Source organism: Tetrao urogallus (genome assembly GCF_951394365.1).
Source record: "Tetrao urogallus genome assembly, chromosome: 15".
NCBI classification, from domain to species: Eukaryota; Metazoa; Chordata; class Aves; order Galliformes; family Phasianidae; genus Tetrao; species Tetrao urogallus.
Window position 1 is genome coordinate 5,931,882 of NC_136828.1, and position 24,429 is coordinate 5,956,310.

A 24,429-nucleotide genomic window follows, 5' to 3' on the forward strand; every position below is an offset into this window, starting at 1 on the left:
CTCCTCTAATTTCAAGCAAACACCAAATTTACGTCTGCTAAACAGAAAGAGAGTTGAAGGATGGGTAAGCATTCAAAAGTGACTTTTCCAGACAAGGACTGAAACACAGGCATCACAATATCCCAGACAGTTAAATCCTGTACTGTACTTATTCTGGTGAAAAGCGCGGGGCGTCAGTTTATAATTTTCTTTAGTTAGTAACTCACAAATCATGCAAAATTTCTCTAGTCATTTTAGTGTGGTCTGATTCTGTTAGAATAGATCTACTAATTCCATTCCATGGGGCAGCTATAGCTGAGATTACGCAGTTGTTCGAAGGAAAGAAGCACAGTATTGATTTTGGTTGGTTTATTTCTATTGGATTTCAAACAAAGAAACAAAACCCCAACAAAATAATGATTTCCTTCAGGAAATGTTTGCAACCTTTGTAGCTTTTATATCATGCATGAGAGGTATCAAAGGTTACTGCTCAAATGTAGCCAATGAGCCGTGGGGTGCAGGGGAAGGTTTTGCGCATCTCCATACACTTCTTGTCAATGAAGAAGGAGTTTGCCTTCACAGAAATGTCGTGTTCCAGCTTTGATTTGTTGTGAAGCAGCATTTGCAGAGTATCACGGGCTTCTTGCAGATGTTTCTTTAAGGTCTGTAAGGTGTCATCTATAGTATAAACTTCAGTGACAAGCCTGAAAAAAAGAGAAGGGGACAGGTTGCTCCAGTAACTTTAGCAGTCTCCCACCACGTGCCTTTTTTACACAAAGCACAGATCAGATTCTCAGACAGAATTCAAACAGACCCTCTGGTCTGAATCAACACGAAAACTATTCTTTGCCATACTGGCTTCCATAGCACCTGTAAGAAGTGTCAATTTCTGCTTACACTGACATTCAGCAGCAGTTAAGCCACTCAGCATCCTGAACGCTATCTTCCTCACCTGCAGTCTCCTATTTGGGTAGCATCTCTAAGACTAGCATGGCCAGGTTGAGTTCTATAGTATGCATTTCTGGAGACCATCAGTGTAGTTCCATGGCCTACCTATGCAGACATGGCAAAGATCCTTGCATAACCACTGAGTGAGTAAACTCTTCAATACTGTCAGCCTGGTGTGCTACCTAATGTTCTATTAAATAAGCCAAGCACTGTAAGCTTTAAGAAACTTTTATTTTCTCCAGAATCCACGTCAACTTGTTTTGGGATAGTCCCAGCTTTTTCACCATGGAACAGCACAGAAAAACTAGACTTTATTAATTTGTTTTCTGTTTAATCCCTTAAACTACAAAGTTGGCAGCACACACAGAGAACAAATGCCAACATCAGCACTTCCTTTTAAATAAACAGCAAACTCAGATAACATTTACATGTTACAAAGAAGTGGTTCATTTGATATTTTCTTTCCCTACTGAGCTGAATATCTTTGTGCTTTAAACCAAGAGATAAATATGTGGAACAAATTATTTAAAAATGAATTAGTAAATGGTTTTGCATTCTCAGGTTGGAGTTTCTCAAAAAAATATATATTTTATCTGAGGTATAAGCTCAGCCAAAAACTGTGGTAGAAAAAGTGCTCACATTTCAAATACCCTCTGTCAGAATTTCAAGCTCCAATCCCAGTTAGGATGAACGTAGCATTCAAAGACTTAGATCAGCTAAAGCATCCAAAACAACATGGTCTGGCTTAGGGAGCTGTGGCATAACAAAATTAATACTCATCAAAGCAAGGAGAATAAGATATGGTAATTATCAATATAGCTGTCTAGCAAACAGTGTACTTGAATAGATATTTAGGTTGAAATATTGGAAATCGTATCAGACTGATGGAAAAATTATGTGTACATTAAGGTTAAAGTACTTCTGAATACATGTGTAACTGCATGTTAAGTTCTTATACAACCTGTAAGCTGGTAAGAGCTGAACTGAATCAGAACCCCTACACAAATTTCATATTTATATCTTTTCACAATAGATGAAGAAAATATTCAATGATTTCAAATGAAGCTTTCAAACTTTCTGAGACACGATCCTTTGGAACATCAGCAGTATCACTGGCAATTATGGGAAGAAGAAGGAATAACATGACCCTCTGCTTCAGCACGTTTTTGATCCTAACTCAAAGAAGTTTTTTATTTTGGACACACACAGTCCTGATGACTCGACTGATATCAGTCATGATACTGCAGACATTTTGTGGAGGAGATCTTCAGGGAGGAAGTGAGGAGAGAACAGACTTTGAGTGAGTAATAACTGAAGTTGTAGGGTAATATTTAAAGCCATCTTGGTGGTGGTGATTGGCTTTTCTTAAATAAATTATTGATACTTGCTAATTTGTATTCCTAATCAATGGCACAAAGGTAACTGAAGTGTTAACTGATCTGCTCCCAGAGTAAAGGTAAGTGCTAAGTGAACACTACCGTACACAGATCAGAAGCTTTTATTTATTCAAAGCTGAACTGCATCTGGAACAGGTATGATTTGTGTGATACAAAAAGACAAACAAAACTATCCAAATGGTTTGAATAGAAGCTTTTTGAGCTGACAAAACAGGATTTGGAAAACTACTATAAATCCTCAGACTAAGCATAATGTACTCCAGTATTCTCATCGTGTTGCATGTGGTAGGATTTTGATACAAATGTCAACGTATAGCTTCCTGCTTTCAATAAAATAAGCACCAATTCTCTAACTGGACTGCAAGATTCACTCCAGCTACAGTATTCCTTGAGAAATCTCCCACAGAATACTCTGAAGACTTGATGGGGAGGGAGAAAAATGGGATTAAAATTCAGAAGACCCTTCCTTTACTAGGGAAGGAAGACTAATGTCTCAGATGCTGTTTTTTGTATCCAGAAGGACATAACTCATGTTGTTCTATGAACCACAGCACAGGGATCAGCAAGCTGCTGCCAGCATGTTGGAAGGGTCCCACAGCTAAAATGAGCAGATGAGCTAATCTGTACAATGATTCTGGACTCACTATATTGGATAAAAGCATTGAAAGCAAGTTCATGAAGAAAGAAATACTGCCTCTCTCTAATTTGCAAATAACTTTTAAAGGGGTCTGACCATTAGATAATTTTTGCGCCAAAACAGAATTTTTCCTGGGAAAAAAAAATTCTAAAGTACGGTATTTCCTGAAGTAAATCTTGTTGTTTCATCCTGAATGGAATTAAACACAATTCCTAAGTTCCACTCAACATGAGACCAAATTCGGAAGCATATCAGCCACCACCAAGCAATTGAACACCAATCTGTTCTGGGAAGGGGTCTCTAAAGTCAACTACACTTCAGTATAACTGCTTGGATTTCAGTTCTTTCTTCCAGGATTTATAGTCACATAATGAATACAACTCTAATCCTGTTGAATCAATTCACGCTGTTGTTAAATTTCTTGAGTAGCTGACTGAGGAAGGGACGGGGTGGTCTGGCCTCTACTTACTGAAACTGAGGTGCGTCACGGCACAGTTCTATATTGGGTCGCCTAGTTCTTCCCTCCAGGCGTGTCTGAGCCACTTTCAGCGGGTATTCCTTCGCCATTATGGATCTCTCCAGCAGCATGATTGTATCTTCTGTCTGGAAGATTTCTTGAAGTACCTGAACAAGAAGAACATTTTTGTAAACCTCGCATGCATCCAAATCAGAACTTAACTCTCCTTCAAGCAGTGCTATCGGAACTGCTTCCATCTGGCATGTCATTTTGTTTTGATTTAGGGGAGGAGATTTCTACAACCTCACAGCAATCAAACATATTTGTATAATTTGTTGGCTTGATCTTGCAATTTCTTTCAAAAGATATACAGCAATCACAGCTCATGGGAGAGCCAGAGGCCATTAAATGCTGCTAAAACATGTAATTAAGTTGTTCCTGCAAAACTGGGTATCAATGCTGGAGAACAACTTCCACTAAGAAATAAACCTTTTTTTTTTAATTATTATAACATGAAATAATTTTTGAATTGGAATATATAAATTGGAATACAAATTTATAACAAGCAGAAAAGAAGCACTGAAATACAGTGATGGGAAAATCCCAACTGTGTTTTTTTGTGAAGTGCCGTTTTTGTAGAGGCAGTGATAAAAGATAAAATTTGTCAACAAACCTTCATTTTCATTCAATACTTATTTCCTTTTCCTCCATAAAAATTCAAAAGCCATGAAACATGCCCCCTGAAATAGTGGCAGACTACAAGTATTTGGGGGACATTTGCTGCAAGTATGTATAAGTGTAAGTCACTTTTAAGTACTGAAACTAACTTCTGGAAGTTTTGAAAAGTCTCTGGGAGCTGTAGAGGAAATAACTTTTTTTTTTTCTCTAAATGGAGACAGTATGGAGTGAAACAACATCAAAAAGGAGAGCCTCACAGAATTAGAATAGCATAGTTCTTAGTTGCAGAGCATATTACCATATCATGGTATTATTCCCCAGCATACTGCAAGTGCTTTTTATTTGTTTGCATCAGTGTTAAAAAGTGTAAGAAACTACAAAGGAGAAGTTTTTTGCTCAGCCATAAAATAGAGAGCAGGAAAGAAATGTATATGTTCTAATAATGTTCCCTAACTAGTTGATTATTACCTTACTTTCATTTATCACAATCAATTGCAGCCAATACAGGGAACAAATTCAAGCTCTTCCTGTAGACAGGTTTAAAATGGAAGAGAACAAACTGAACTGACATTGTTTCTCAGCCAGTTTACTAAAATCAATGCAACTTGAATTTCAGCAACCATTAAAAATGGCATAATGTGCTTAAAGTTATGCTGCTGTTTCGATCTTGCCTACATATGAAGCTGTATCACGTTAAGCTAATGATGCACGTGGTTTGAAAATTGAGTTAGTTCTTGCTTCTGAAAGGTTATTTATAGGTAAAACCCAGAGGGCTAAGGATACCAGGAACCTGCACATCAGCCCAAATCTAAGATCTTGGTTATGTGGTGTAGTAGAGCAATGTGAGAGATCTTCTGCTGCCCAATTAGAAGGAGAAGCAAAATTTGATCAGCTTGTGCTGTTACAAGAATGTCACCATTTAGAAATGTTCTGTGTATGTTCACATCATGTGCAGGAGGTTATATGCAGCTCCCAGGTGTGCTGCTGGGGATTCTGTAAGCCTGTCAGTCCTACCCTTTGTGCAAACCTTTCATCTTCATTGCCAACCAAAATATCAACCTGTGGGGATGTGCCAAGGCTGTGAGGGGAGAGCGCGCAGTGCTTCTGGAGGTCACCCACTGCTTAGCAGGGTCCTCCTTTCCTGTGTTTATGTTACAGCTTCTGTCACTGCAGGAGTGCTTCCCATGCTACGCCTTGCTGCAAGTTATTGAGTGAGCCAAGTTCACTGGGGTGTGGTTATGTTACCTGCAGTGGGATTTTGTGAGGGTTTGGGTCTCCTACGTTAGTTCTATTTACAGTTCATAGTAAATTGTAAGTAGATTTTTAAAATAATAATTTAAAAGTGTAAATCAAAGTAAAACCAATGAAACGTAGTAGCACACATCACCTCAGCTCAGTAAGAACTGGACAAAGTTGTGTTTCAATTTCAGAAAGGATTTGGGAGGGTTATTTGTTTTCTACTTAGAGTGAAACAGAGGACTTGTGTTCTCAGTCCTGTTTCTGAGTAAGGCCTGTTTGGTTCAGAATCTGAGCTTTATTGGTGATAACACTACACCATAAACCCATATATTTCAGCTGTAATTTATCAGTCCTGAGGTTGATTTCCTCCATGGCACTGACTGTGCTGGACTGTGAGTTTGTGTCCAATTGGATCTCACTGCCCACAACACATGTAGAACACACATGGATGTTACCTGAGTGACACAGATGTGGGAGACTGTCCTCTCTTTTTCCAATACTAAGTTATACGTGCATTTACCATAACTGACATAAGCCAGTAGTCTTCTTGTGTCTAGAAATGACTTAAAGTATTTAGAACTTGCACAGTCTGCAAATTCACACAATGACAGTGCTCAAAAAGGGCAGGCTCTAATTTCTGATTTCTCTTTATTGAGAATCCAGTTGTTTGTTGGTAACACGAAGTGAGCTTTTATCTAAAATTCACAGTTGTTATCTTATAACATCATGTCTGCATAATGCAGTCACTACAAAGCACCCTTGTGCCACATTACTTCACAAGTCCTGCTCAGAATGGTGCCCGTAATGTGCAAGGGCATTATGCACAACCAAGACTACTGAGCAAATCCCTCACCATTAAAAAAAATAATAATAATAAAATAAAATAAAATAAAATTATTTAAACCTGCTTCCTAACTCAAAATTCAAATGTAAAGTCATGCAGCTATCTTCAAGCCTTGCTTGGCTGCATGTAAGTGGATGTGGTTCCTTGTATGTTGTCATTTTTTTCCTTGTTTTTTTTTTTAAGTGCTGTCATTTCAGACATGCAAAGTAAAATGGCCTCGGGGGAACCACCTCTAAAGCATCACAGAAGCTTAGTACAAACATTTTTTGATTACTCATTCGGGACACACATTGGATAAAATGACTTAGATAATCTACAGTGCATAAACTGATTGGTGGGGACGATCACCAGATAGTGTTGCACTGGTATACGTCATTTCTGGATGGCCTCCAAAGGCAGGAAGCAAAAACAACAAATGCTGAGCAGCATGTTCCTAAGAGACTGTGCTGAGGGATTGGCTCAGGCAGCTGCCCACCCGGAAACTTTCCCTTCCAGGACGTGAGGAAAGTTTTGTGCTGCAGAATACTTGAGAGCTTCTAGAAAACTGCTCTCCTGCTGCTCTCTCACCTCACCAAGGCCATGATTTTTATAGTCTGGATACAGTACGACTTGGAAAAAGAGCCGCTAGGTCACACACGTGATCGGAGCAGTCTTACAAATCACACAAGAAGTTGCCTTCCGTAGCAGCGTCAGCAAAGGCTTGCTTTCTTTCAATACAGGCTGCCTTTACTGAGCAGCTGGGAGCATGTCCTTCAGTGTGAGAAGACACTGTGCAGCTAATGACACTGGATTCATGATAATCCAAATGCATTACTCCGATTCCAGCCCACCCCCAAGTGAGTGCCGCCTAACCCGTGAAGTAGAGCACTGCAGTGTGGTAGACTGAGAAGCCAGGCTTCTCCTAAATGGTTTCTCCCCTTGGCCACAGTTCGTACTCTGATCCAGTCTAAGCAAGCCTTTATGATTTCATGGGACCAAGCAACCATTTTAGGAGACATAAATCTAACTTTGTTTTCCAGTTATTGCCTTACTTTTCATGTGAAATTTCTCTTGGTTTGTAAGTAAAAGTCTGAAGTATGTGCATATCTTTTTCCTCCTTCAAACAGGTTTTTCCAGGCATGTTTGAGCTGCTAAGACCAACCAGCACACACCTTCCCAACCACTTCTGAGTCACTCTTCATTAATTGTCTGAAAACTTTACTCTCAAACAGGTTCCCATATTAAATGATAAGATTAAGTGAATGAAGAATATACTCAGCCACCAGGAAAGGCATCAGAAACCATAAATTACTGAGTTTTTAAGGCATCAAATGAGGAAGAGAAAAAAGTAGCAAACAAAGACATGTATAAAAATATGAGGATACACCGGGGTCCAAGATGAAAGCCTATGTGGGAAAAGTGCCACAGGGAAAGTGCTCCCTCTCCTACACACATGCTCCATCCCTCAGCTCACAACCCTGCTGCACCCCTTCTTCATGCTTCTCATGCAGGTACCTCCTAAAATATGCCAGCCTTTCCAGATGCCCCTGCTCAGAGGAAGGCTGAGCTGTGTCCTTTTCAACAGCTGTAGGAGGGCTTCTCTCTGAATTTCACAGTTGAGGAGTTAGAAAATTATTTAGGAGGCTGGAGGGCAGTCCCTGGTTTTATTGCCACTGAGATTCTCTTGGCTTTTGCTCTATGTTTTATACTACTTACAAACCCAAGTAGGTTTATGTCTTGAATTAGAAGTTGATTGTGTAACTATAAAATGTATTCAATATTCAGTATTTCCCTCTAGCCATCATATAAATATATTCAATAGGTGTTAAGACAACAAGTTGCTTGTTTTTTAATTTATAAATACACTTGAATTTAATTTAAAAAAAAATGTGTGATGTTAACTCATAGGATAATCTGTGTAAGTGATGGAACAACTTACTAAAACAAAATTATGTTGTTTCTTCAGGTATAGAGTAGAAATATATCAAGTAGAAAGGCAAGAAAGAATTAATTTCCATCATATACCGATGCAATATACTGCCTTTTCACACCGCAGGAGTAAAAAAAAGTAAGTAAGAGGGAACTATTTCTAAAAGCACTCATTCTCAATGAACTGATTGGAAATACTCAGAATCGGGGCTGCTTGTTTACTGGAATGAGTGGTTATTTTTTCATGGTTTTACTGAATATGTATCTGTTTTTCTAGCATGTTTCTGATCCCTGTGCTCCTGGGTAGAGGAATAGCAAATCTTGCAGGAAGGGAGGAGCTGGGCAGCTCTGCCTCTGAGCATACAAATGCTCAGAGCACAGTGCAGGTGTTCTATCTTGTACAGTGCTAACTGAGATAATCTGGTGTTTAGGCATGGGATAAATACTGGGCTGTGTAAATATGTCACTTGCTGTCTGGTCTGATTGATTCTCAGACCTACTGCATGTAAACATCCTGTCCTATTGGTTATTTCCAGGAGAGGGAAGCCAAGGTAACTATTTACGTTAATATTAGCTTTATGGAAAATAGATGCAAACATATTAATGAGGGGCTGCTACCATGATTAAAGCTTTTCCTCCTTTTCCTAAAGATTTGTATAGATTTTATATCAGATGTCAAAATGTTTATCATATTTTCTCTCATCGTAAACTGAGTGTTTCTTGTAGTGGTGCATGCTGTAGTTACCATACCACCATCTTCTACACTGAATTGTGTGGGCTATATTTGCTGTTCACTGCCCTAAAATATTGGTCCCAGAACAGCTCTGTGCCTGACCAAGGTCACACATTGTGATTAGAACCCTGAAAAATATCTCCATCCCCAAACAGCTACATTCTCTGTGAGCCCAGTGACAATGAAACACAGCACAGCTGCGACAGCCTCTTTGGTGTAGGATTGAACCCTGGCCAGCAAGGGCTCCTTGTCTCTGGCCTCCAGAACCTCATGCATCTACGGTTCTGCCATCCAGATTCTCACAAGAATTCTCAGAAGACAAGATTAATCCCAGAATCAAGTAAGACAAACTAATGACAGACTTACACAGTTGGGATAGAAATAGAAATAGGACATTTTCAATCTCAGGTTGAGAAGAAAGTCTGAGTTATTTAGCTGCCTACACTGCCTGCAGGACACTACTCTACCCTGTAGCGATTCCTGTTCATAAGCCAGTGCCTGTAGGAAAAGCAGAGCTTTCGGGGAGAACAGCGATCTTATCTTGATTTTCAGTTCCTCACACTAATGAAGTCACCTATCTGTGGTAACTGTTGCAGCGATGAATTCCGTTGCTGTGAAAAAGAAGTGTGTATGTTTTCCATCTGGATTTGTCTGGCTTCTTTCTCGCCACTGATTCTTCTTATGTTTTTGTCTGCTTCTATAGAGCCGTTTGTAGATTTAGCAAGTGTTGTGCCCCTTCCCCTACAGTTATTTGAATAACCTAAATCTAGAGGTGTCATCTAGTGCTACTAACATCATCCTTTTCATCCTGCTAAGGAGGAAGTTGAGGAACTTATTCAAGCAATTGCCCGGTTTCCACTCTTTTAATCCTTCTTGCAGTTGTGATGACTTCCAGGCTTCAGAGTTGCAGTAGGAAATGCTTTATACCACACCCATACTTCCTGTACTGAGTTTCTGAAAAGATGGCAAGTTGTCTCAGCCTGCTAGAGAAAAATCAAGCAAAAGCAGGCAGAGGATAATTCATCATGGAAGCCCTATCATGAACTAGAAACAGAGACATATAAAGCAAGTTTTTAGGAAAAGCATTTCCTTTCTGCATTCAATAGATTCCTGTTCAGAGTCATACAGAAGCACTTCAATCCGTTTTTACCGTTTCCTTAGGCAAATCACTTCCCAGATTTCTGATAGAGTTGGGGTTTGTGAGCCTCACCAGCCAGCTTCCCCAAAAGAAATGTCAGGAAGGAAAAGCAGACAATAAAAATTTGAAGGAAAGAAAACTCAGACAGTTTCCTGAATACATCAGTGGAGTAACAGTGAGAGCAGACAGCAGCTGGACTGCGAACGCAGAAAGGCAAGCTGGAATCACTGGCAAACAATGCGCTTTGGAGACCTCTCACACTGACTTGGAAACCTGGTCTGAACTTGGAGCCCTTTCAAGCACCGACTTCCAGGCTGAACTCCAAGTAGAATAAAAGATAAAGCCGCAGCTGATCTAACCCAAGATGATACATCTGTAAGTCACTAAGCCATTCCTCTAAATAAACGAAAAGGAGTGGAGGTTCATAGTAAAAAATGTAGTGGAGCAGGTGATCTGTATTATAAAGCGGTTTGTTTGGGCTAATTTAGATACAAAAAAGCAGAGTGCCAAGCACTTTCATTATTGAGGGTTCTGCTCCATTCCTCTTGAAATAATTTTCTCATGTCTGTTTATCAGATGCCTTACAGGAAGAGTTCTTCACTGCATCCCTTGGTCCTCATTGCATTGGGAAGTACGTAGTGAAGGCAAACTATATGAAGTATTATTCTCAAGTGCGTTTTGTTCATGCACTTTTAAACATGATGCACGGACACTTTATAGTACAAACCTAGTTTAAAAGCTGTGTCAGAATCTCAGTCAGTTGCAACAGGGAATTTCTTCAGATCTACTATTCAACTGTGTATCAGTAACTCAAGGTAAATGGTGCAGGAACGTGGTGGAAACTGAGGTTCAATTCCACCCACCATCCTAGCAGCAGAAAAAATGCTTTAAAAAGCAGATGTACTGCTGTGTAGTTATTACTCTGAGACTTGTACAGTTTGTAACCTGAAATGGAGACATTATGTCATTGATGGAGAAGGTCCTGGCAAAACTCCTGGCCTAACTCTTGATAGAAGTGAAAACAACAGGATGCCTTTATTGCATAGAGACATTCTGCGTCTTTTGGTAAATAGAAAACACTTATCTGGACATAAAGGAAGACGATATTCTACAATAGAACTAACAGAGTAATAATGAATTGCTGATTTTCTTTACATTTGGGTTTTTTTTTATATACTAATTTGGTACGTTTTTAGGAGGAGGAAGAACATGCTGAGACCACAAGCTGAGGCATTAGGTTCATAATCTTATCCAGCTGATCTTCTGCATGTAAGTGATACAGACAGAAGAAAATGTGCTATTTCAACATGTGGTTATTTTTTATCATCACCATATTCACACTATTTACTCTTGTATGTTTTTTTTTAATTATTCTTTCCTTTCTGATTTTGGAAACAAATGATTACAGGAAGTTCCCTGCGTAGCTTTTTGTCTGGAAGAGATTTGGCTGTTTCACAAAGCAGAAAATTATTTTTTCATTCAGAAATGAACTTCAGATCTCATTAAATATAAAACTTTTCCTGGTCCAAGGAAACTTTTTCTATATTCATTCTCCTCCCAGTTCATGGAGGTAGACTGCTTAGCTGGGAAAAGAATTTGGCAGAAGGAAGGATGTCTCTAATATTGACATTCATTGCTTGTGAAGCCAGTGCAAAAACAGCCTTTGAAAGAGTGATCCATTTTCTAAGCACAAGAAAATGAAATTGTGGCACCCGCTGTGGTGAATAGGTTGGTATTGCGTGTGAAAGGAAAAGGAACTGTAGCAGTGTGGTAGTGTTTAAGGGACAGCCTTGTGCCCTAGCTCCTCCTGTGGCTGTCTTATTAAAGCATATCCAGCCATACTTTTTTCTCTAAGTTCTACAGACAATACTGCAAGCTTGGAGAAAGAATAAAACGTAATCAGCTCTGCTTAGCTATAGATGGCCATTAACTGAGCATTCATTCCTTACTCTCTCTCTTTCCTCCTGTCCTTTTGAGGTATCATGAGCAAAAGAATTAATAGGCGTTCTATCATATAGCTTCATCCACTCCTTAACCAGCAGCATTTCTGCTCTGCAAGCCTACAGCATTTTGTTTTTACATCACTATGGAGTTTGAGATGAAGGTCTCTGCTGTGTAGGTGCTGTCACTTTGTAACTCATCACTGCATAACAGCAGGAGCTCATGGAATGCCATCCTGCATGACGCTTTTTTAATCCATGCACACACACAACCTAATTATTCTTTATGCAGTAACGATCTTCATATACGATTACTTCAGTTTCTCCCAGTCACTTCTTATTGCAATCCAGTAGTGTGACAGCATGGGGACATAAGTCACTTTTTCCTCTATTATCTACAAGCTGTCAGCGCTGAGTCATCTGGACGCGATGACCAAATCTTTGATAGTGTGTTGGTATTTCACACTGCAATTTGTGATTCCACACGTGGCCCTATTCTACCTTCTGTATTTTATTCTACCTTTTATAAAAAGTCACTGGAAAATGCGAAGCAATTCATAGATTAAGACCGTGAGAAACTTAGGTGGATATTCAATTCAGGGATAAAATGCTATAGCTGGCTTCATTTATATAAGATCCAAACCACACAAAAACTACATTCAACATCTTTTGTGCTTTATAAGCAGGAAAAAATAGAAGAAAACATTATGTGCTGTGACTTCACACATATTTAGCTGGTTGGTTTGCACTTTCCTTCAAGTCCCTAAAAATAAACTGAAAACATCTTAAAACAACTTATGACAAATAGAATGGCAGGAAAACTCTATTGTTTCCAAATGTGCATTGAAACAAATGAGTGAGCACGAGCCTCCTCTATAAGAGAAGGAGTCTTAGTAGAAGAACTCAGTGAACTCTGACTGAAGTCACATGAATAACACAGTGAGTCTTGATAGTTTAACAAGATTTTATCTGTCAGTACAAAGGCAGCACCTCTTATTAACTTTAGAACATGTTTCAAAATTCCACTAATACATTTCCAACAAGTCACATTTTTCCATGAAAACTGACTGAAAAGGGTTTACAGATGGAATTTAATACAGGTCTGTCACCTTCTATTTCTCCTTTTTATCACATGAAAAGAAAGAAGAAATATTTGAGAAGTTAACTGTCTGAACCACCCCAAGATATGAGACTATTTTGAAGCACAACCAAGGCTAAAATTGAGGTTAAAGATGTAAAGGTATATTGTATTAAAAGGAGAAGGACAACTGGGAACTTAGGTTTCAAAGGCAGACTGATAACATTTTGAATGTAAGGATTTTTAAATTCTGAACTTTTCTTTTACTACTGCAGAAAAAAGTGCAAAAACTTGAAATATCCTCTTTCTTCTAAAAGAAAAAAAATGTTACAATGTTTGTGGGCCTTTTTATTTGTGTGCTTTCCAAAGTCATTTCACTGTTTACCAAAAAAATAACAACACTTTCTTTGCTCAGGAAATCACTAGGGAATAACCTCAATAAATGAAAAATAGGAAAACAAAGAAAACTTAAAACATTTTCCCCCACTTTAGACATGTAAAGTGCAAATGAACATAAGCACAGTGATTCTTTGTATGGGACAGATGTTGTATGGTTTGTTGTAAAATTCTGTCATCTTCTCAGGCTGCTCATCTTTGAGTGAGCTCTTCTCAGGCTGCAAGTGATGCAAATGCATTGCCTGGCAAAAGCTAATATAGCTATGACTTTCAATGAGGTGCTTATTCAAGAAGGATGTAAACTCTAGAGATTTCGGTGCCTTTCATGCACATTTAGGATTACACACAGCTGCCAATGCTTAGTGGGTCTTACCTTAGCCAGCTGTGCTTGGAGTTTGTTCTTGGCATCAGCTACTTCGGCAATGCGACTGTTAAAGGCCAAGTTGGTGCTGACAAATTGATTCCACAGCTCCTCAGATGTGCTCTCCAGTGCAACCTCTGTATCCTCCCGGAGCTTGACAGAGTTGGCCCTTGCATGTTGAGAGCACCTGATATTGTCTTCACTGAATTTAGCCCATGTTGCAGGAACTGAAACACTAGTAAGGAAAATAAAAGTACATTGTACATCATCAAATTGGATTCAAATTCTGCCTGAGACAACCCAAGGCCTTTATCATGGAGAATCTGAGCTGTGTGTCAGCAACTGCCAGAAAACATGAGAAGCCAACCTATTTGATGCAAATGATCAACTAGCCTTGAGAGCAGGACTGTTACACATCAACAGCCCTACATCTCAAGAAATGCATGACCCATGCAGCAAAGCACGTGGCTTTGATTCTCCTAGTAGCCTTAATCATCAGAAGGAACGGTAGCAGGAGGATGGACAACTGACTGACTGACCTAGGATAGAGTAAGGAGAACTGGAATTTCTTCCTGCTCCATCACTGGCCATCTTTGCTATTTGTAGGATCTCCATCCTTTTCTTTTCCATGCATTATAATGAACATTTCTGCTTTAATTTTTGGCCCTATTATTCTTAAACTTATAAATATATACGAGACATACAGAAATGACATTGCTATGGGAAAGTCTACAAATAGACATAGAAAAACTGAATAAAGGTCTCCTGCACAGAAAAAACGAAAGCCAAGAATGTTCCTTCTGCAATGTCGTGTAGCCAAAAAAACTTTGGGACTCTTGGTTTTATGTCAAGCCTTCACAGATGGCCTTAATTATCTTAATTGAACATACATCTCAGACTCAGATTTTTCCAAAGTGGGAATCTGTAGGGCCCTAAGATTGCTGCCTGAGCCCCCAGCAAGAAGTGGTACTCTATAAGTTGCCCTCTTTGGAGCTAAATTCACTGCCTTCTTTAATGCATTGCTCAGCCTATCAGATCACTCTGCCCTTCAACCAGAAAAAAATCAGAATATTTTATGAAAAGGTACGTATCTTTTAGTTGCCAAAAGGAAAGGCTGAGAAAAACTTCTGCCTGCATTTAAACATCCTGCTTTATGCAAAACTTCCCTCTAAGAACGACGCTTGTGCGTTAAATCTGCAGGGAAAGTTTTGCCATTTTTTCAGTCTCGTATTTTTTTTCTTTAGATTTTAACTGAAAACTGAGATTTAATATTAAGGGATGAAATAATTGAATTTTGCCATGTCTTGTTTTCTCAGTGGCTCCCCCCTTTTTTTTCCCAGTTTTTCATAGGGTGTCCCTGTCTCTCTAAACTGAAGCACTGATCTTCCCAACGTATTTGGAAATCTTTAGCACTACACATTTCAGTTGCCCTGAAAAGTCTCGGGCACCCAACACGATTTCAAGACTGCATAAATCAGTGTATTAAGGCTGAGCTGACAGTGCTTACAACTTATCCAGCCAATCTCAGTATACTTTCTGTAGGGTGGTTTCGTGGTTTTGGTGGTTGGTTTTTTGTTGTTTTTTTTTTCTTTTTGGTCTGATGTATTGTATTCATTTTCTGATCAGAAAATTGAGTTCCCAAGCAGGTTTCCATCTTGATGGTTTGAAATACTTAATACCTGATCTGGTTTTTAACATTGTTTTTCCAGACTGTAATGTATCTGGCAGGCTCTGTAGAATGATTAAAGCAGAATACACCTGCTCTGCTCCCAAGTGCTGCATGTACGTCTCAGTTTGCCACATTATTTCAGTTAGATGTTAATGAAAACTGGCATTGCTTTGGATTATGGTTGGTGAAAAAGGAAAAGGGCTGTAAAACTTATCCACAAGCATATTTTTATTTCCATTGCTAATACTAAGAGTCGGTAGTATGACTGGAGTCAGCAGAACTCCTGCCAAGGTTTTCTCATTTACTCCCTTATTTCAGTAGTGAATGAGGTGATCTTATGTTCTGTTAGTAAACAAATAGTGCACATTTTTTCCCTCCACTGTTCAGCAAGACAGAGTCGCCATCATCTGAAATTGTGAAGTGTGTTCACCATTTAGATACTGCTCTGTTCAAGTGAGAAGTGCATTAACAAGTCATTAGCAAAAAAACACTGCCCTCTATTGCATGTTGTTTTTCTTCTGCTATTACTTTAGAATTGGATGCAGGTGTTCATAAGTAAACTATGATATGCAGTTTTAAAACTGTATATAACTGCAAAATTTCAGTCATGCTAAAATCTATTAAATCCTTTCAGTCATACTGTTTAATGCACGTCCTGTACATCTTGATGGGCTAATTTCCAAATAATCCAAGCTATTTTTATGAAAAGATATATAGTCTTTGGCGTTCACCTGCATGCTGCTCACCCTGCTGCACTTAACTGCACACCACAGCTATATTTTGCTTTGATTTCATGGGTTTTGAAACCTGAAGAACACAGAAGATTATAAATAAAAACCAAAAAGAGAGATCTGCATGAAGCAGTTTGAAGGCAATGAGTCAGCTGCAACATGTTTGTAAATGATTGCTCTCTCTGCAGCAGCTCAGTGCACAGTATTGTGGGTGCTGCAGACTGCCAGCTCCTGTCTGCTCTCTAACCATGGCAGCTGTTAGAAAGCAGGCATTGACTGAGGATGAGGGAGGGTTCACACCAAGGAAAGACGTAGGGCCATACAGAGACACTTCTTTTCCTGCCACTTTTCAAATATGAGGCTAGAACTTGTGCTGTAATCAGGCTCCTGCTTGGAAAGAGAAGACAGCAGCGACCACTCATACTCACGTCCCATCTGCTTTCTCCACTCCGTGGTAGAAGTTGATGCTGTCTGATGTGTTCCTCAGGTTAAAGCACTTCATGTCAATAAAATGGGCTGAGTTTTTGTCAGAAAGATCCTGCTCCAGGGCATGCTGCGCATCTCTGTTGATACTGCGGAGGGGAAAGTCTTACTTTAATCTGAACCATCTTCGAAGCTTTAGTACTCCGTACTTTAGCTAACTGCCTTCATTAACACCCTCCCATGCTTCAGTGTATCATCTGCTGGCACTTACGGTGGCATGAAAATGCTTTGCGCTGTAATTTAGCTAGAGGGAGCTGCTGTACCATTTCACCCCGCTCACCTTTTAGCTTCAGAACGCTCCCCAAAGAACTGCATTTAACTCTGCGCTTGGCATGGCGCTTGTCATTTTGATGGCAAATGACCACATGGGTGAAAAACATGAGATAGTTGTGCGGCATGCAGGACAGCCTCAGAGCAAAAGAGAGCGGGCAGTCAGTAACAGCTCTCATATTAGCAAGGCTGTAAGATGGGAGAAATCTTTGAAGAAGATGGCAAATTGTCTTGGTGCTTTAAATGATGGGTATTGCTCTTCTGCAGCTTAACAAATTCTATTGTTAGTAAGAATGAGAAGTGAAGGGCAAGGAGCATCTAACAGGCTAAGCCTCTGATTTTGCAATTGCTATTTTCAATGTCATTAGATCCCAGCCAACGCTGAATTTAGCTTCTTGTCTTTAAAAGAGGAATTAAACGTAAATACTTACTCCAACTGATGACTGATTCTTTGTGCAAGTTTTGCCAGTATTTCTTGACAATCTTTGTATATATCAACCTCCTGGAGTGAAAAATACCCAGATGTCAATGCTTTCCTTAAACTCCATTTGCTTTAGTGAATAGTTCTGCATTCTAGATATTGAAATCATCTCATGTGTGGATGTGTGGAGAAGGAAAGGATGTGTTTTTGTCCCTATCTTCCTCAGTGCCACAAATTTGTATCTTTGGAGTTGGTTCTGTATGGCCTTTTATATTATATCAAACATTCTAGTAGATGTTAATGGATAGAGTCATTCTGATAAATGTAAGGAGAAATTTTTCTTTGGCTGGGTATAATGAATGTACTTGAAAAATGAGCCTTAATCTATTAAACTACTCTCCAACTACTGTTACATTTTTCTACAATAATATAAACACTTTGTTAAAAGAATAGCAGAGCAGGTTGAAAATATATCTGATTTCAGAAGTAGGCTCCTTGATATAAAAGAGTTTTGTACTCTTCATAAGTGTAAATATTAGTCAAAGAAATTCAAAGCCAAGTTTCCACTCAGATTACAATAAATAAAAAATACTGAAACAAACCACACTGGAAACTATGCAAACGTGATACTTACAGTCCTTCAAACAACCTTATGGTGCTCCATCCATTCTCTTTCCTTTTCAGAAACCCTTTTTTTTGGCGTAACAGACCCTCTTAGCGGTGTGAACAGCTTTTTTTATATCATTAAGTTTTGAAACAGCAAATAAAAAGCTTTGAATTATTTGGAAGTCATTAAGACACCCCAAAATTAAAATGAAAAGTTCTGTCTCTGTACCTGCACCATATACAATTGACAGACGTTACAAGTGGCTTTGCTGTTACTAAGAACAGGCCTCTGTTGGCCTTCATCGACTCCATCTAGCTCATTCCATAATCAGAGCAGCGCTCCAGGAGATCAGACAAACGCTCTTTATTTTTCATTTTTTAAAATATTTTTTTAATCTGGTCACATTGGAAGAGTAAGCAGTGCTTCATGCTGCCATTCGTTCTCCTGCTGAGCTGGCTGTTAGTACAGTTGCACACTGTAGGCGCTGAACAAATATTCTGGTTATTCAGCTGGTCTGCAGATCCTTCTGTAATCTTCTAATCCAGAAAAGTACTTGAAGAAATGGCATTGTCCCATCATTTTCTTTCCTAGTATTAGTTTTCTTATGCTTCCAATATAACTTCTTTCAAATCTTAATAAAATGGTACTCATTTTTGGTTTTTTTCTTTTATATTTGAAAGATTTAGCAATCACTACAATCCTCATGTTCCTTGTTCAGTAAGACTATACAAACAGCAAGGCAGTAAACAATTATTTTATACTGTAAGCCCTGAAGGACTTCAGAAATTTTATAGAACATGGCCTAAAAAACAATTTTGAGATTGTTTCTACATCATTTCATAGGAGAAGACAAAACTGGAGAGGACCTCAGATAGACGCATGGCTGTTCCTCTTGTTCCAGGGAGGATGAACAGAACATCAATCATTCCCACTACATGTAGTTTAACCCATTTTTTCTCCTCTCTCACCTTCAGTCTTCCAAATGAGCTATGAGCTAATGCTTTTGCCCTGATAAGCACTTAGTTGGATTTCAGTTATTCTCACAGTTTAAAAAATAAACGAGTAAGTCCAGTCTTACCTTCATGAGGTTTTTTTCCACATCATCATGAACCAAGTCTATTTCCTTCCGCTTCTCGCGGTAGTACAAGCATTCCAGGGCTGTCTGCAAACCAGAGAACATTTGCAGTGGGCACAGTACTGCACTGTAGAGTGGAAAACTTTGCTGAAGGAACCATGGAGCTGACATGACAAATGATATCCAGTGAGGGTGAAACAGAATAGGAGATGGCTCCACTGCACAAAACTATGAGTCTTTGTGGTTCATTACCTTACCTGTTAATACATACTTCTAGGGATTAGCTGCCACCAAAGCTTTCATTTCATTAGCTGCACGGTAAAGTGCAGCAAGGCCTACATCACAACTTGCCCGTTTTGTTTAAAATTGTGTTAATTAAAACACCTCTGTTCTACACTTAGCCATGGCAAAATCCCTGACTCTCATCTCTCCTAATGCTTATACTTTGACCCTTTGACCCTTACTCAGTATCAAAGTTCGGAAGTTTTGCATCTACATTCTAGAGAATGACTGCGTAACTACCATTACTGAACAGGGAGCCCAGGAGTGCTGCAGCTCACTGAGCCACTGCCTGCTCTCCTGGAAGGCACAGAGATGACTGCCTGTGCCTACCGGAGCCTCAGCCTCCTGGAGCAGGAAGACAGGGGAAGAAGGCTTAGAAGCATCCTGGTAGGTTCCTGTATTGACCTGTGGCCATGGTGGCCAAGCTTCCTTCCTACCAAGGGTAGTGTTTGACCACGGTCTGTCTTGGTGACAACGGTGGAAGTTATAATAGCATTCAACAGAGAGAAAAATATTCTCTTTACCCATTTAGCCATAGTCATGAAGTAAGCAGCTGTGTCAAACCTACCTTCAGCGGTCCCTGCATTTCACCTACAGCACATTCAAGCCGCTTCTTGGCCGTTTCCAAGGCCTGGGTCTCTTTGAGCAGACACTCTAGCTCATAGGCAAGCTCAGATCTCCAGAAATCAATGTTAGAGATCCTCTCTCCCAAGTTTCTGCTACTGTCTTGTTGCATCTGATGAGTCAATTGGTCCTTATCTTGCATCAGTCGCAAGGAATCAGTGTTCAGCCTTCCAGCCCAGTACCTGGAGGCTTCAGAGCCTTTTAACTGAACCATGTTTGCTTGGTGCCAGTCGCGAGTGCTGTAGCGGGAATGGAGGGAGGAACGCAAGGTGGGCAGAACAGTGGGTGGCCGCCCAGTGGGACTGAACAGCTCAGCAGAGCTGGGAGGGACCGAGACCACTCTGTGAAGCAGACTGGGCCTCCAGGAACTGAGGTAGCGGCATCCCGGTAGGTAGTAGGACTGGTAGGTGTCCTTGGTGGTGCTGGTGGGGGCTGGGTCCGGGAACAGGCAGCTCTTCCGCGTGCCACAGTAGCTGGCAACCTGCGTGGTCCCCAAAAACTCCATCGTGCCCAGGGCTCAGGCAGCTGCCTTCAGGCAGCCCCACTGCAGGCTGCCCTGGGCTGCGGGCACCCAGTGATACACAGTGGTGTCACAGGGCGCATTCCATAGCCTTTGCTCCACCCTTCAGAATGTTTACTGAAGGCTCTCTCCAGATGGGGCTGTGGGCTTGCCTTCACTGGGTCTGCCTTGAGTGAATTGCAGGTTGCATCCAAGCACTATGAGTGTGACAGTCAGTTGCAGGCATTAGAAACAAGCCTGAACCGAAGCACAGGCTCTGGGTGTTGCCTTGGGCTGTCCTGATGATGTTTGCAGATGGTTTGCTCCAAATGCGCATGCAAACAACAGTACCTTCCTCTCCTGGTGATTTTCCCCATGTTTTAAGCATTAGGTTGCTTTTCAGAGAACTTACTTTTGTAGTTTTTCCTTTCAGGCTTCTGGCAAAAAGCTCCTGCAATCCAGTGCTCTAAGATCACATTGTAACCCATTTTCTGTACCAGGGATTTTGAATATAAATAATTGTTTGTATCTAGGCTCTGTATTTTCTAAGTGTATTATCCTAAGTGTCCTTAAATCAGTGCAGATTTCTTCTAGGTTGAATGCAAGACAGCTGCTATCATCACTCCTTCTCCAGATACATACCTATGAATCACAGAATTACAGAATGGCCAGGGTTGGAAGGGACCTCAAGGATCATGAATCTCCAACCTCCCTGCCACATGCAGGGCCATCAACCACCACATTTAATACCAGACCAGGCTGCCCAGGGCCCCATCCAACCTGGCCCTGAACACCTCCAGGGATGGACGGGGCATCCACAATCTCTCTGGGCAGCTGTTCCAGCACCTCACCACTCTCTGTAAAGAATTTCCCCCTGACATCCAACCTAAATCTCCCCTCCCTCAACTTAAACCATTTCCCTTTGTCCTGCTGTTATCTACCCTTTCAAAGAGTTGATTCCCCTCCTGTTTGTAAGCTCCCTTTAGGTACTGAAAGGCTGCAATGAAGTCACCCTGCAGGCCTTCTTTTCTCCAGGCTGAACAAGCCCAGCTCCCTCAGCCTGTCTTCATAGGGGAGGTGCTCCAACTCTCTGATCATCTCTGTGGCTCTCCTCTGCACCCTCTCCAACAGCTCCCTGTCTTTCTTGTACTGGGGGCTCCAGACCTGGACACAGTGCTCCAGATGGAGCCTCACAAGAGCAGAGTAGAGGGGGACAATCACCTCCCTGTCCCTGCTGGCCACCTCTCTTTTGATGGAGCCCAAGATACCATTTCCCTTCCGAGCTGCAAGAGCACACTGCTGGCTCATGTTAAGTTTTTCATCTATCAAGATCCCCAGGTCCTTCTTCACAGGGCTGCTCTCAAGGTCTGCTCCTTCCAGTCTGTATGGATGCCTGGGATTCCTCCAGCCCAAATGCCAAACTCTGCACCTTGCCGTGCTGAACCTCATCAGGTTTACCAGAATCAGCTTGTTTTTGTGTTTTTGTTTTAATTTGGGAAAACAAAAAGGTACATATTTATATGCATTATGATGCAGACCACTAGCATGATATTACACTTCAGCTGAGAGAAAAGAAAAAAAAAAAAAAAAAAAGGAGAGAGAATTTCAATCAAATTATTGTTAAGTTATATTTATCTTCCCGTGACGTGTGAGCTGTATCTGAATGGATGCGGCCTCGCTGCCTCAGGAGGGAGGGGGTTCCAAGGAAGAGGTTTATTTTGCTGCTCTGTGTGGGGAATTTTCTATATAATCTTGGGAACAGGAAATGATCTGTTGGCCCGAGAAGAGAAATGTTTGCATACATGCCTCACTGTATGGTGTGGAAAGGCTTGCTGACATCAGCAAATCTGATCCATGTTTGAAGGAAGCACAGACCCAAAGCACTGCTCTGAGCCCTGGCCTCAAGTGGAGCCGCTGTTTCATCAGGAATTCTGCAAGTAATTCTGCATGTAGCACACAGTGATCAGCATTTACCTGAGGTCAGTGCCCTGTAAATGGAAATGGTGTAACAGGCAGTGGTCAACAGCTGACCCCAGAGGCCGGCTCCCCATAAACTAACAGTGCTTCAAGACTTCTGTTCCTAGTCTGCCTTTGGACAGTGGACAGTTACTTAGAGCGGTGTTTTATTTTCCCCCAGGAAAGAAGAAGAACGGTGCCATGGCTCAACGCTCGGCTCTGTCAGATCGCCTGTCCTTTGCTAACACAGAGGATGCTCAGCTGGGGTCCTTCGGGTTCTCAATTTTACCGCTGCGGTTTCCACAGATACTCAAAACTGCGGCAAATTGTACCAGTGGCCTTATTTTACTGGAACGGCACATAACGTCGTGCACACAAAACTCCCAGCACGAACACTCGCGCAACGGCGCAGCGCGGCCACTATCGTCCTGCAGCGCCCCCTAGCGTCGAGGCGGTACGGCCACCCCCCGGCTGCAGGCGCATGCGCGTAGGACGCCGCGCTCCCGGCGGAAGTGGCGTATGGCCGGCGCCATGGCCGAGGTGGCGGACGGGTCGCAGCCGGAGGGTGAGGGACGCGGCGCCGCGCGGGTCCGGCGCGCCGTGGCGCTCGCGGCCGCCGGCGGGACTCGTGCCGCAGCTGTCGCATCCCCTTGCAGACTGCCCGGGAACCGGCAGCGCCCAGGCGGGTCGGGCCGCCGCATGTCAGGGATGCCCCAACCAGAAGCTCTGCGCCGCCGGCGGCGCCGCGACGGACCCGGGTGAGAAAGGCGGTGAGAGGGCCGGGGGCGCGGGACGGGGCTCCGCGCTGGGGCGGGGCTGACGCGGCCGCACTGCCCGCAGCCGAGGCGGCGGAGCTGAGGGAGCGGCTGCGCGGCGTGAAGCACATCGTGGTGGTGCTCTCCGGGAAGGGCGGCGTGGGGAAGAGCACGTTCAGCGCGCTGCTGGCTCGCGGGCTGGCGGCCGACGAGGGCAAACAGGTGGGGCGCGATCGGCTTTCCGCTTATTGCGCTGCGGTGTGCGCTGCGGGGCTTGGCATTGAGAGCCCCGCTGTGCAGGCGCGTTTCCACGGGCCTTCGTTGCTTTGTGTTCCAGGTTGCTCTGCTGGACGTCGACATCTGTGGGCCGTCCATCCCTAAGATGATGGGTCTGGAAGGAGAGCAGGTGCGCTCTGACTGCTCCTATAGCGAGAGGCGAATGTGTCAGATAAAAGCATCCCCAGTGTGTCATTAAGACTAAAGCTTCGCTTAGATTTAACACTTCTATAAGGTCGTTTATTGGGAAGCCAGGGGAGCAAAAAAGCTGAGATGGCCATTGTGCAGTGTGGTGTCATTTGTTAGAGAGTCACAGGCAGTCAGGGTGACCAGTTCTGCCAGGCAGGTGCTGCTCTGAATCTACTGCTAATCCATGAATACTGAACCTGAGTCATACCAGCATGGTGCTATCAGCTCTGAAATGTTTAATGTGTTTATATAAAATCATGGGTATGTTTCTAGCAAGAGCGTTCAAGCAGTTCACTTATTAATGGAGATCTAATTTCTGCAATTTTTAATTAACCTGGTCCAATACAGTGGCACCACATCCATAGGCAAGGTCTTTTTATCCTCTTCGATCTTCTGTTCATCTTTTACATAACTTCTGCATTAATTTCTCATGTGACTTTGTATGCATCTCTTCAATTTTCAGGTTCATCAGAGTGGATCAGGATGGTCTCCAGTGGTAAGCTGGTGCAGCTGTTCCCAGAGGTGGCTGGCTGGGTTTGACACTGTTGGAAGGAGCAGAAGGACTGGGGAAGAAGCACAGTGTGCTTTTGTATTAATTGTAGTGGACAGAGGGTCTTTTACACCCCCCAGAAAACATCTCATTAATCTTAAAAATATGCAGGGAAAATGCCAGGTGTTTTTTGTCTGAAGGTCACCTGTAGTGTATCCCCTCTACCCTTTCTCTCCTGTTCTGCATGGAGTTTCTCTTCTCTTTTAGTATGTTGAGGAAAACTTAGGTGTCATGTCAGTGGGGTTCTTGCTCAGTAGTCCTGACGATGCTGTCATCTGGAGAGGACCAAAAAAAAATGGTACGTGTTCA

The 24,429-nt window shown here is 41.8% G+C and overlaps 2 protein-coding genes across 2 annotated transcripts in view; one reads left to right on the forward strand and one right to left on the reverse strand.

Moving 5' to 3' along the window:
* The window catches only part of NUBP1 (NUBP iron-sulfur cluster assembly factor 1, cytosolic), a gene marked incomplete at its 5' end in the record, with an annotated part of 72,686 nt that overhangs the window by 45,312 nt on the left and 2,945 nt on the right, over positions 1–24,429 (forward strand). The window contains 7 exon segments of the mRNA XM_079543060.1: positions 2,137–2,174; positions 2,177–2,227; positions 23,007–23,108; positions 23,191–23,327; positions 23,443–23,511; positions 24,034–24,066; positions 24,328–24,418. Of these exon segments, the coding sequence (XP_079399186.1) occupies positions 2,137–2,174; positions 2,177–2,227; positions 23,007–23,108; positions 23,191–23,327; positions 23,443–23,511; positions 24,034–24,066; positions 24,328–24,418 (521 nt within the window).
* Positions 470–20,400, reverse strand: TEKT5 (tektin 5; the record flags this gene model as incomplete). Its single annotated transcript, XM_079543057.1, has 7 exons — positions 470–683; positions 3,431–3,585; positions 13,746–13,968; positions 16,562–16,705; positions 17,318–17,388; positions 18,993–19,076; positions 19,840–20,400. 7 exons carry the CDS (start codon positions 20,398–20,400, stop codon positions 470–472), a joined length of 1,452 nt encoding a protein of 483 aa, XP_079399183.1.